Here is a 13,337-nt window from a genome sequence, read left to right on the forward strand (position 1 = left end):
TCAATAGTTACTGGGAAAACCACAGGGGTCAAAGGTCCGTCGAGTTATTTCCCGGATCCGAGTCTGACGTCTTTTCCCCGCCGCTTGCGGTGGTTGTGACCGAACTTTGAGTTTTGGAACAGGTCACATGGCTTTGAAATCACGGTCCATTCACCTGGTGCTGCTTTGGCTTCAGGCTCTTCCTTCTGCCCAGCTCCATCCTACCCAGCAGCCCGCAGAGAAAGGAGGCAGCTGGCACCACACTGGGCTTTGGAGACACTGCGGGGACTGTGGACCCCACCCTGCTGCACGGAGCTCCTGCAAAAGCAAACCTGAGAACCTTGGTGAGTACTTCCGGAGACCCGGCTCCTGGGACGGCTTGTGGCGCTGCTCCTGCACACACGACTCTCCAACGATCATTTTCCATGTTTTATTTTTATCTTTTAGTTTTTGAGATGGAGTCTCACTCTGTCACCCAGGCTGGAGTGCAATGATGCAATCTCAGCTTACTGCAACCTCCGCCTCCCAGGTTCAAGCAATTGTCCTGCCTCAGCTTCTCAAGTAGTTGGGACTACAGGCACCCGTCACCATGCCTGGTTAATTTTTGTATTTTTAGTAGAGACGGGGTTCCGCCATGTTGGTCAGGCTAGTCTCAAACTCCTGACCTCAGATGATCTGCCCGCCTTGGCCTCCCAAAGTGCTGGGATTACAGGCATGAGCCACTGCGCCCAGCCCATTTTCCATTTTTCGGATGACAGGTGTTGATTTGCTCTGATTTTCAAGTATTTTTAGCATACAGATCCCTGCAAGAGGCATCTGTCTCCAGTGGTCCAGTCTCTCATTCCAAATGAAAAGAATCAAGTCACAGGAATTCATGGGTCTGTGAGGAATCGCTCCCACCTGTGCCCAGGAGATTAACAAAGGCGGTGGCTGCAGCTCTGTGAGCAGTGGAGAAAAATTAGGCACAACCTGATATCCTCCCACAGGAGCGTAAGTCCACTGTGGTTATTCATATCATTGAATCCAGTGCACAGTTTAAAGGACCGTGCATGTATCAAGCTGCATGTATCAGTATGAGAAACCTCAGAAGCCGTACAGCCTTGCACAGAACGATAGTTTCTGTGAAGTTCCAGCTAACACCGAAGGCACTGTTGATGTAAAGCTGCTGTCTGCATGAAGTATCATGCAAAGATGCTATGTACTGTTTATACACACTTCCACTTGTAGGAAATGATTTTTAAAATATCATTTTTAGGCTGGAGTGTAATCCCAGCACTTTCAGAGGCTGAGGTAGACAGATCACCTGAGCCCAGAAGTTGGAGACCAGCCTGAGCAACATACAGAGATTCCATCTCTACAAAAATTAAAAAATGAGCCAGGCATGGTGGCGCATGCCTGCGGTCTCAGCTACTTGAGAGGCTGAGGTGGGAGGATTGCTTGGGTCTGGGAGCTCAAGGCTGCAGTGAGCCATGATCACGCTACTGCGTTCCAGCCTGGGCAACAAAGTGAGACCCTACCTCAAAAAAAAAATCATTTTTAAATGATTTTAGAATGTCTGGCCAGAGAGGGAGGGAAGAGGGACTGAAGAGAACAAAAAGGTGCCATCTGCCTCGCGTTTCCTTAAAAAGAAACCTGAAGTGCAGAATGTCAAGATGGTTGAATCTGCACAGTAGATATGTGGATATTTGTTATTTGCATGGTATTTGTTATTTGCAGGATTTTTTAATATGCTGTAAAGAGTGCACAGTTTTAAAACATTTTAAAATTATTTAGATGGATTAATGGGCTAATGGCCTTATGTTGATGCCAGAGAGGGGCTCAGGCAGGGGCACAGTGGGGGACACAGCTCATCTCTCACTGGGATGGGAGGCTGGGCAGGTGACGGCTGAGGACCTCCAACAGCTCTTAGAGTCTGCACTAGCCAGCATGTCCCCTGAAGAGCAGGTGTTCCAGGCTGTAACGGCGACCTGCTTTGTGTATTCTGTCCAGACAGACCTGGGCTTGGGACATCAGCCCTGGTGGCGGCCCCAGATCAGCTGCAGCTCAGCCCTTTCGGGGACCTGTCCACCCTCTGTCTGCCTCGCCATCTTTGGAAGCCCACACCCCCCGCAGCTGAGCAGTGCTGGCCGTTACTACCCTGAAGTGTCTTCTGCGAGGCACTTGTGCCCAGTGTCACTCCCCAGCACATTTCCCTCAAGTGGAGTCCTCTGCGCAGTCCTCTGTCTGCGCACTGTCCTGGGCCGCTGCAAACAAGGGACCACCTGCTGCGTAGTTGAAAACAATGGAAACTTTTTCTTTGTTTTTTTAGACAGAGTCTTGCTCTGTCGCCCAGGCTGGAGTGCAGTGGCACGATCTCGGCTCTAGAGAAGCCGACAGTCTTGCTTCTAATGAAAATTACCTTTCATAAAGAACATATAAAGCAGCATTTCCAAAGTGCAGCACCCCTACTGTTATTTGTTTGTTTGTTTGTTTGTGTGTTTGTTTACCGGGACAGGGTCTCCCTCTGTCACCCAGGCTGGAGTGCAATGGCACAATCTCAGCTCACCACAACCTCTGTATCCCAGGCTCAAGTGATCCTCCTGCCTCAGCCTCCTAAGTAGCTGGGATTGCAGGTGCATACCACCATGCCTGACTAATTTTTGTATTTTTAGTAGAGACAGGGTTTCACCATATTTGCCAGGCTGGTCTCGAACTCCTAGGCTTGAGCAATCCTTCCCCCTTCGCCTCTCAAAGTGCTGGGATTATAGGCGTGAGCCAATACGCCTAGCCTACTACCATTATTTTAGATGAATTTCTAAAAAAAAAAAAAAGTATTTCTTTACTTTAATTTTTTAGAAAAAGCTGTAACTGACACAACAAAGTGTGATTTAGTGACTTTATTGCTTAGGATTGGGGTAGAGCAGGTGGGGCCGTGGCACTCAATCTTACACAGAGGGAGAAACCAGAATGGCAAATGGCCACTGGAATGCTTCCTCTGCCGTAAACATCTCAGGACTGTGGGTTCTGACTGGCAAAGAGTGCGCCTTGCTAATTTTACGATGGAGTTGATTTTAAAACGGTGTCACCCTGGCTATCCTGGGGTCATGCTTCCCTGACAACTCCACCCCCATGGCCACCCCTCCTAGGGTCCTCCCAGCGCCCAGCCATGGGGGAACTGTGCCGCAGGGACTCCGCACTCACGGCACTGGACGAGGAGACACTGTGGGAGATGATGGAGAGCCACCGCCACAGGATCGTACGCTGCATCTGCCCCAGCCGCCTCACCCCCCACCTGCGCCAGGCCAAGGTGCTGTGCCAGCTGGACGAGGAGGAGGTGCTGCACAGCCCCCGGCTCACCAACAGCGCCATGCGGGCCGGTGAGTGCGGCTCCCTCTTCCCCACCTCTTCCAGCTTCCCGCGGCCCACATGGCTCCACTGTCTGCCTCTGTCTTCGGGGGGTCTCTTCTCGTCCTGTCTCTTATAAAAACACTTGCTGTTGCATTTAGGGCCCACCTGGATAACCAGGATGATCTGATCTTGAAATCATTAACTTATATCTGCAAAGGCCCTTTTCCCAAAAAAGGTCATCTGGACGGGTTCCAGGTGGATGTGTCTTTGAAGGGGAACCACCATTCACACCACTACAGCTGTCTCTGGAGTCTGTTCTGATGGTCCGACTAGTGTTTATTCATTAAAAAATGGGGATGTTAATGGCTTTACTGTATACGGTTGTTAGGAGAAGCAAATGAGTTACTGTTTATAAAACAGTCACTGCAAAGCTGGGGCCATAGAAAACAGGCAGTAGGTGGTAGCTGTCAACATGATAATGTTCATACATGTTGGCGTACGAACCCCAAACACAGGAGAGATTGATGCACGCTGGTCATTCTGGCTGAGAGAGATGGGCTCTGGGCCCTGCACTCCAGCCTGGGCGACAGAGTGAGACTCCATCTCAAAAAAAAAAAAAAAAGGCCAGGCGCGGTGGCTCATGCCTGCAATTCCAGCACTTTGGTAGGCCAAGGCAGGCGGATCACGAGGCCGGGAGTCCGAGACCAGCCTGACCAACGTGGCAAAACCCCATCTCTACTAAAAATACAAAAATTAGCTGGGCGTGGTGGCACGCGCCTGTAATCCTAGCTACTCAGGAAGCTGAGGAAGGAGAATTGCTTGAATCTGGGAGGCGGAGGCTGCAGTGAGCTGAGATCACGCCACTGCAGTCCAGCCTGGGTGACAGAGTGAGACTCCATCTCAAAAAAAAAACAAAAGAAGTGGCCAACGCCAAAGTCCTCTGCAGAGCGATGGATTACTTTTGCCACCTTCCTGAAAACCAGGAGCAGAAAGTACAGTGACTTCCCCGTGGAGCAGCATGACATCCCTGGGGGGCAGTGTGTCTACCTGGGTGACCAGCACTATTGTCTTCTGGGTCAGCTTTTATAGAAGCGGACACTGCTCTTCTGCCACATCACAGGCCAGGGCCTGACCCCCGTGTGCGACTTTTACCATCCAGATTGACATCACTAAGTCATCTCGCGCCCTAAAGTTCCTCTGTAAGGTGGACGTAGTAGTGACAATAACATATGTTACTTCCTCCCCTCATCCTAGTCCCATGTGGGGTTAAGAAGCAGGAACGTTTGTCTTGAGGCCAGCAGCGTGCCTGGTCTCGGTGCCGAGGGTGACCTGCACTAACGCTCTGCCAGGCTCACCAGGTCTGCAGTTGACACCCAAGACGGTCAGGGAGGGTTGATGGAGCGTGGTAGCCTCGGCCAGCCTGGACCGACCATCAGCGTCCTCACCTTCTGTGCCACCGCCCAGCCTGGCAGGGCCAATGTAGCCTTAGCCCCTTGTAGGATCTGACCCTTCCTTGGCTGCTGTAACAAAATACCCAAGACTGGGTAATTTATAAACAACAGAAATGGATTTCTCACAGGGCTGGAGGCTGGGAAGTCCAAGATCGAGGCAGGTTCTGTGTCTGGTGAGGGCTGCTGTCTGTATCATAAATGGCGCACTCTCCATCATCGTGGTAGAAGGCGAAGACAAGCTCCCTTGAGCGCTAAATGCCACTGATGAGGATGGAGGGCCCTCAGGACTCATCACCTCCCAACAGCCCCACCACTTTTTTTTTTTTTTTTTTTTTTTGAGACCGAGTTTCACTCTTGTCACCCAGGCTGTAGTGCAATGGTGCAATCTTGGCTTATTGCAACCTCTGCCTCCCAGGTTCAAGTGATTCTCCTGCCTCAGCCTCCCGAGTAGCTAGGATTACAGGCATCCGCCACCATGCCTGGATAATTGGATTTTTAGTTGTATTTGTATTTTAGTTTATTTGTATTTTTAATTGAGATGGGATTTCACCATGTTGGCCAGGCTGGTCTTGAACTCCTGACCTCAGGTTATCTGCCTGCCTCAGCCTCTCCAAGTGCTGGGATTACAAGCATGAGGCACTATGTCCGGCCAGCCCCACCTCTTAAAACCATGTCATTGGGGATTAGGTTTCAACATAGGAATTTGGGGGAGGGGCAAACCTTCAGACCATAGGACAGAGCTATCAGGAGTCCTGAGTGAGGAGGTTGGCATGGGGTGGGACAGTGCTCCCTGTGTGGGAAGGGACAGGGTTGGAGGGGGGGAGAGGAGTTGTTTCCATCCTCTGAGAGGCCAGGGGTCTCCTCAGGGTGGTCCACACGGTACAGCCCATTACATGGGACGCTGGCCTGTGGGCACCTCAAGGCAGCTTCATCTGTTTCTCACCAGTGCCTGATACAGGCCCTGCCTCAGTGGGACCCTATTGAACTTAGGTGAATTTTAAAGCAATAGGCCAGGTGTGGTGGCTCACGCCTGTAATCCCAGTACTTTGGGAGGCCTAGGTGGGCGGATCACCTGAGGTTGGGAGTTTGAGACCAGCCTGACCAACATGGAGAAACCCTGTCTCTACTAAAAGTACAAAATGAGCCAGGTGTGGTGGTGCATGCCTGTAATCCCAGCTACTCAGGAGGCTGAGACAGGAGAATCATTTGAACCCGGGAGGTGGAGGTTGTTGTGACCCGAGATCACGCCACTGCACTCCAGCCTAGGCAACAAGAGCGAAAGTCCATCTCAAATAAAAATAAAGCAATGTGGATGTGGACCCCAGGCAGCCTTGTAGTGGAGACGTCTTAGTGCCGGGGAGCGTTCAAGCTGGCACCCTCCGCCCTGGGAGAAGGCATCCCGGGGGTCTCGTGGCTCAGCCCCCTCATATCTCTCCCAGCTCATCCTCTAAAACAAGGCCTGCTGTTGGTGAGAAAACGCTCTTGGCTGATGTTCTGGGCAATGAGTCACTGCGTGTGGCTGGGCCAGCTTCACAGGTGTGACCCATGCAGGCCCACAGGCCCCGAGCTCAGCAGGCTGCAGCTGGGTTTAATGCTCCACGGTCACCATCTTGAAATTGTGAATAACTTTTGAACAAGGGGCCCCACAGCCTTTCATTTTGTGACGGGCCCTTGGCAAATTCTGTGGCTGGTCCTGCAAGGGGTGGTGCGTTCTTTCCCGTTTACATTGGTATAGATTAATATAAACGCTTCCTTTCTTTCCTTGCCTGGTGGGGAATGGATCAGAAAGCCAGGGCTGATGATAGAAAGCAGCAGAGAATCTCCAAATGTAAGACATTAGTCAAAGGCCCGGCGTGGAGCCCACAGGTCCTTAGCGTTCGGAAGACGATTGCCTTCCCAGCCCACTCCAAGGAAGAATCAGTGCTGCCTGGCAGCAGCCTCCAGGTGTGTCTCCACAAAGGCCCAGCTTTCCTTTTTGCAAATCGATGACATCAATAATCCGTTACATGGCCTGCAGAGAAGCCCTCTGGCGGCCACTGTGGGGCCCTGTGGGCCTTATGCCTGCTCTTCCTGATCTGGTGGAGGCTCCGAGAGGAGCTAGGACAAGGGATGGTGCCCCTATACCACCCCACCCCCACATACTTGCCTGCAGAAGGCCACATGACCAGGATTATGGTGGGTGAGGGCCAGAGGGAAGGCCCAGGTGAGAGGGTGGAATGTGAACAGGCTGGTTATTTGCATGCCAGGGACAAGAGAGAAAAAAGCTCAGCATTAGCAGAGAAGACGGACTTCTGCAGTGGCACCTACAGCTGTTCCCTTGGCCTCCCAAACAACCCAGGTGTGACGTCGGGAACCGGGAATGCAGGCAACAGAGTGATTCCAGCTGCCTCACAAGGAAGAGGGTGTGTGGGAAGAGCAGAGCATCCGGGCTGGAAGCACAGTCAGAACCCTGCGTGCAGCCGGACACTCACTGTTCTTCCCCACGTGTGCTGGGCACCCGCCCTGCGTCAGGCTCTGTTCCAGGAGTTGGGTGAAACGGTGACTGAAATAGACAGAACTCCTGTCGGTGATGCCCACGTGAGAGAATATAATCAATGGACAATGCACCGCACATATTTAAAACGTGCAAATTGATCCGTTTTGACATGTGAATGTCTGTGAACCAGCTCTACAGTTAAGATGGTGACCATCTCCATCACCCTCAAAGTTTCCTTCTCCTCTTTGGAATCCCCTCACTCCAGTCTCCAGCCACCCACTGAATGGAAACCACTGGTATGTTTTTTGTCAAAATATATTTCTTTGTATTTTATAGAATTTTGTATAAAGGGGAATTTTTTGGTCACACACTACTCAACATAATTTCTTTGAGATTTATCCATCAATAACTCATCCTTTTTAGTGGCTAAATGGTTTTCCGTTGTATGCAAATGCCACCATTTCTTTATCTGTCCTTTATGGATATCAGAATTGTTTTTGATTTTTTTGTTTGTTTGTTTAAAGACAGGGTCTTGGCTGCGCGTGTTGGCTCATGCCTGTAATCCCAGCACTTTGGGAGGCTGAGGCGGGCAGATCACCTGAGGTCAGGAGTTCACGGCTAGCCTGGCCAACATGGGGAAACCCCATCTCTACTAAAAATACAAAAATTAGCCGGGCGTGGTGGTGGGCGCCTGTAATCCCAGCTACTTGGGAGTCTGAGGCAGGAGAATTGCTTGAATCCAGGAGGCGGAGTTTGCTGTGAGCCGAGATCGTGCCATTGCACTCCAGCGTGGGCAACAGAGCGAGACTCCATCTCAAAAAACAAAACAAAACAAAAACAGGGTCTTGCTCTGTCACCCAAGCAGGAGTGCAGTGGCACCATCATAGCTCACCATAGCCTCAACCTCATGGGTTTAAGTGATCCTCCCACCTCACCCTCCTGAGCAGCTGGGACTACAGGCATGCACCAACACGTGGGGCTAATTTTTAAAATATTTTGTAGAGATGGTGTCTCACTGTGTTTCCCAGGCTGGTCTGGAACTCCTGGCCTCAAGTCATCCTCCTGCCTTGGCCTCTGAAAGTGCTGGGATTACAAACGTGGGCCATCACCCTCAGCCCCTCTCTGCAATTTTTGGCTATTATGAATAAAGCTGCTATGAGCAGTCATGGACAAGTCTTTGACATTATTTTGTTTCTCTTGGGCAAATAGCAAGGATGATGTGGTCAGTTCATATGGGGGGTAAACTATTCATTGTTTAAGAGGCTGCCAAACTGTTTCCAAATCGCTGCACCATTCTGCATTCCTCCCGACTGTGCAGGGGAGTTGGCAGGGGCTGCGTATCCGGGCCAGCATTGGCGTGGTCTGTTTCCTTTTAGCCATTCTAGTGACTGTGTATCTCACTGTGGCTCTTACACTCCCCTAATGACTATTGATGTTGAACATCTTTTCCCCCACTTATCTGTCATCCATCAATCTTCTTTGGTAAAGTGTCTGTTCGCCTCTTTTGCCCATGGTTAAACTGGGTCGTTCCTTATTATAGAGTTATAACATACGTCAATTTTCTAGTGCTGCCGTAACACATGACCACAGTTTGAGGGAATTAAAATAACACAGATGTATTTCATCACAGTTCCATAGGTCAGAAATTTGATACAAGGGCTCTCCTGGCTGAAATCAGGGTGTCAGCAGGGCTGCCTTCCTTTCCAGAAGCTCCAGGGGAGAATCCGTCTCCTTGCCCACATGGGCTACTGGCAGAATTGTTTCATGCAGTTGTAGCACTGAGGTCTCTGTTTCCCTTCTGTCAGCCGGAGGTCCTTCTCAGCCTACAGAGGCTTCCCCCATATCTTGGCTCATGCCTTTTTCAACCCCAGAAATGAGGGACTTGAGTCCCTGTCATGCCTGTCCTTCCTTCCATCACATCATTCTCTGACCAACCATAGCCAAAGAATAGTCTTGACTTTTAAGGGCTCATGAGATTAGATTGTGTCCACCTAGATAATCCAGGATCCCCCATCCAAGATCCTGCACTTACTTCTGCGAAGTCCCTATTGTCATGTAATGTGACATATTCACAAGGTCCAGAGATTTGGACCTGACAATCTTTGAGGACAATTATTCTACCTACCACACAAAGCTTCCTTATTGGGCCAGTGTGGTGGCTCCTGCCTGTAATCCCAACACTGGGAGACCGGGACAGGAGTTCTTGAGCAGGAGTTAGAGACCAGCCTGGGCAACACAGCAAGACCCCATCTCTACAAAAAGCAAAAAATTAGGCCGGGCACAGTGACTCACGCCTGTAATCCCAGCACTTTGGGAGGCCAACGCAGGTGGATCACGAGGTCAGGAGATCGAGACCATCCTGGCTAACACGGTGAAACCCCGTCTCTACTAAAAATACAAATTAGCAGGGTGTGGTGGCGACTGCCTGTAGTCCCAGCTATTCGGGAGGCTGGGGCAGGAGGATGGTGTGAACCCGGGAGGTGGAGCTTGCAGTGAGCGGAGATCATGCCACTGCACTCCAGCCTGGGCGACAGAGCGAGACTCTGTCTCAAAATAAATAAATTTTAAAACTAAAAATAAAAAAATAAAAAATTGGATGCATGCAGCAGCACATGCCTGTGGTTCCAGTTACTAAGGAGGCTCAGGTGGGAGGATTCCTTGATCTCAGGAGGTCGAGGCTGCTGTAAGCTATAATTGTGGCCACTGCACTCCAGTGTGGGTGACAGAGCTGGACTATCTCAAAACACACACACACACACACACACACACACACACACACACACAACCAAAAATCATTATGCTTTCCCCATAAAACTGCTTAAGTGCCTTTGTTGGAAATCCATTGACCATAAATGTGTAGTCTTTCTGAACTTTCTACTGTTTTCCCTGGATCTACAACAGGTCTATATTTATGACTATACCACACTGCCTTTGCTACTGTAGCTTTATAATATTTCTTGGTATCAGGAGTAGCTTGGTGCACTTTTCCAAAGTTGTTTTGGCTATGCTAGATCTTTGTATTTTCATATAACTTCTAGAACTAGCTTGTCAATGTTTAGCCCTATCCCCACTCTCCCAAAAAAGGCTCCCTGATATTTTGGTTGGAATTGTGTTGAGTCTGTACATCAACCTGGGGAGAACTGATGTCTTAACAATATCGACTCTTCCAATCTGCTCAGTGTATCTCTCATTTATTTACATCTTTAATTCTCACAGCAACGTTTTGTAGCTTTCAATTACAGAGCTTGCTCATCTTTTGTCAAATATACCCCCAAGTATTTCATGTATTTGATGGTACTGTATATGGTGGTGTTTTCCAAATTTCCCATTCCAAGTGTTCATTCCTGGCATATAGGAATACAACTGACTCTTCTATATTGACTTTGTAGAATGCTACCTTCCCAAAACTCAATTATTAGTTCCAGTAGCTTTGTGGTAGACTCCTTAGGATTTTCTACATAGAGAAACATATAATCTGTGAAGAAAGCCTTCTTCTTTTCCACCTTGGAGGCCTATTCTTTCTCTTGCCTTGTTGCACTGGCCAGAATCCACAGTGTAATATATTGAACAGAAGGGAGAGGACACCTGTGCCTTGTTCCTGAGAGGGTTACTGAAAGCCCCAATTGCCACTGTGGATTTGTCTATTTCCCCTTGCAGTTTTCTCCATTTTTCCTTCCTATATTTCCTGTATTTTGAAGCTCTGTTATTAGGTGCATAGGTATTTAGTATTGTTATATCCTTTTAATGAATTACCCCTTTATCATTATCAAATGACTCTCTTTGTCCCTTGCAATATTCTTTGCTCTGAGATCTCCTTTGTCTAATATTAACAGAGCTGCTTCAGGTTTATTTTGATGTGTGCATTACCATGGTGTATTTTTCTCCATCTTTTCACTTTTGTCTTTATATTTCTCATAAGCAACAGTATATAGGTGTGTATGGCTTTATAGTCCAGCCTAACAATATCTGTCTTTTAATTTTGCAGTAGGCAATTTGCTTGTTTTCCCTTGCTCGTGCTTTTGGTTTGTAAGTGTAATTTTAGAGGGGGATGCATGAGATTCCTCATGATATTTGTGCTGAGATGTAATTCACACACCATAACATTTACCATTTTAAAGTATGCAATTCAGTTTTTAGTACACTTGTACAACCATCACGATTATCTAATTCCAGAACATTATTATCACCTTCAAAAGAAACCCTATACTCATTTTCAGCCACTCCTCGTTTCACCCATCCCCCTCCTCCCCCCTCAAGCTCCTGAAACCACTGTGAATGGTTTCCTGCTAATCTCTCTATGGATCTACCTGTTCAGGACGTTTCATGTAAATGGAATCACACCACGTGTGGCCTTTTGTGTCTGCCTTCTTCCACCTAGCATATTGCCGAGGTTCATCCAGCTTGTAGTGTGTCAGCACTTCATGCCTTTTTATTGCCAAGTAATATTGTGTGGATTCACCAGTTTTGCTTACAGCTGATGAACATCTGGCTTGTGTCCACTTTTTGGCTCTTATGAACAATGCTATGAACACATTAGCTTTATGTGTGCAGATTTTTTGTTTTAATTCTCTTGAGTATAGACCTAGGAGGAGAATTGCTAGGTCAACTCCTATGTTCAACATTTTGAGGAACTGCCAGGCTGTTTTCCATAAAGGCTGTGCCTGTTTACAATCCCACTAGCAATGTATGGGGCTTCCAGTTTCTCCACATTCTCCTAAACACTGCAGAGCAGTATATTAGTCCATTTTCATATTGCTATAAAGAACTGCCTGAGCCCGGGTGCTTTAAAAAGGAAAGAAGTTTAATTGACTCACAGTTCAGTGTGTCTGGGGAGACCTCAGGAAACTTACAATCATGGTGGAAGGCGAAGACGAAGCAGGAACCTTTTTCCCAAGGTGGCAAGAAGTGCCAAGTGAAGTGGGAAGAGCCCCTTATAAAACCATCAGACCTTGTGAGAACTCACTATCACAAGAATAGCATGGGGGGAACTGCTCCCATGATTCAATTACCTCCACCTTGTCTGTCCCTTGACATGTGGGGATTAGGGGGATTACAATTCAAGATGAGATCTGGGTGGAGACACAAAGCCTAACTAACTCTATCAGTCAGTTTGGGAAAGTTATCTTCCAATCCATGAACCTGGGACATTTATATATTTAGGTTTGCAATGCCTTTCAACAAGCTATTTGTAGTTTTCGGTGAACAAGTATAGCCCTTCTTTTGTTAAATTTATTCCTACATATTTCACTCTTTTTGATGCAATTGTAAATGGAATTATTTTCTTAATTTCATTTTCAGGTTGTTCAGACTGCTAGTGTACAGAAACACTGGCTTTCCTATGTTGAACATATATTCTGCAACCTTGCTGACCTCATTTATAAGTTCTGATAGGTGATTTTTTAAATGTGTCAATTCCTTAAGATTTTCTAGGTATAAATCATGTCATCTGTGACTAGAGAGTTTTGATGCTTCCTTTCCGATCTGGATGCCTTCTTTCTTTTCTTGCTTAATTGTCCTGGCTCGTAACTTCCAGTACAATGTTGGAATAGACGTGGCAAGAGCATTCTTGTTTTGTTCCCAACCTTAGCGGGTAATGCTGTGGTGTTTCATCGATGCTGTTTATCAGGTTGAAGCAGCCCCCTTCCATTCTTATTTTCTATCTTGAAAAGGTGCTGGATTTTGTCCAGTGCTTTTTCTGCATCTGTAAATCATCATGTGGACTTTGTCCTTTATTCTATTGATAGGGTGTATTACATTGACAGATTTTTGGATATTAAACCAACTTTCCATTCCTGCGATAAATCCCACTTTGTCAGTGTACAATCCTTTTTATATGTTGCTGGATTTGTTTTGCCAGTTTTTTGAGGATTTTTACATCTACATTCATATGATATTGATCTAGTTTTTTCTTGTGGTAGCTTTGTTTTGGTGTCAGGTAATGCTGGCCTCAGGGTGAGTTGGGAAATGTTCTGCCTTATATTTTTTGAAAGATTTCGTGATCCAGCACTTTGGGAATCTGACGGGGGCAGATCACAAGATCAGGAGTTTGAGATCAGCCCGGCCAACCCAGTAAAACGCCGTCTCTACTAAAAATACAAAAAATT

The 13,337-nt window shown here is 47.7% G+C and overlaps 1 protein-coding gene across 6 annotated transcripts in view; it reads left to right on the plus strand.

Moving 5' to 3' along the window:
• Window positions 1-13,337, plus strand: part of LOC129137554 (uncharacterized) — a 27,359-nt gene continuing 14,022 nt past the window's right edge. The window contains exons 1-4 of one of the 6 annotated variants that reach the window (XM_054670221.2): window positions 1-323; window positions 3,105-3,335; window positions 6,547-6,701; window positions 7,004-7,438. In XM_054670221.2, coding sequence (XP_054526196.1) covers window positions 128-323; window positions 3,105-3,335; window positions 6,547-6,701; window positions 7,004-7,291 — 870 coding nt within the window. In that variant the 5' untranslated portion in view covers window positions 1-127 and the 3' untranslated portion in view covers window positions 7,292-7,438. Of the gene's footprint in view, window positions 324-853; window positions 970-3,104; window positions 3,336-6,542; window positions 6,702-7,003; window positions 7,607-13,337 lie in introns of those variants that run through there. The other 5 variants (XM_063799415.1, XM_063799414.1, XM_063799417.1 and 2 more) reach the window with 5 other exon arrangements.

The sequence above is a fragment of the Pan troglodytes genome, chromosome 19, assembly GCF_028858775.2.
Source record: "Pan troglodytes isolate AG18354 chromosome 19, NHGRI_mPanTro3-v2.0_pri, whole genome shotgun sequence".
Classification (NCBI taxonomy): domain Eukaryota; kingdom Metazoa; phylum Chordata; class Mammalia; order Primates; family Hominidae; genus Pan; species Pan troglodytes.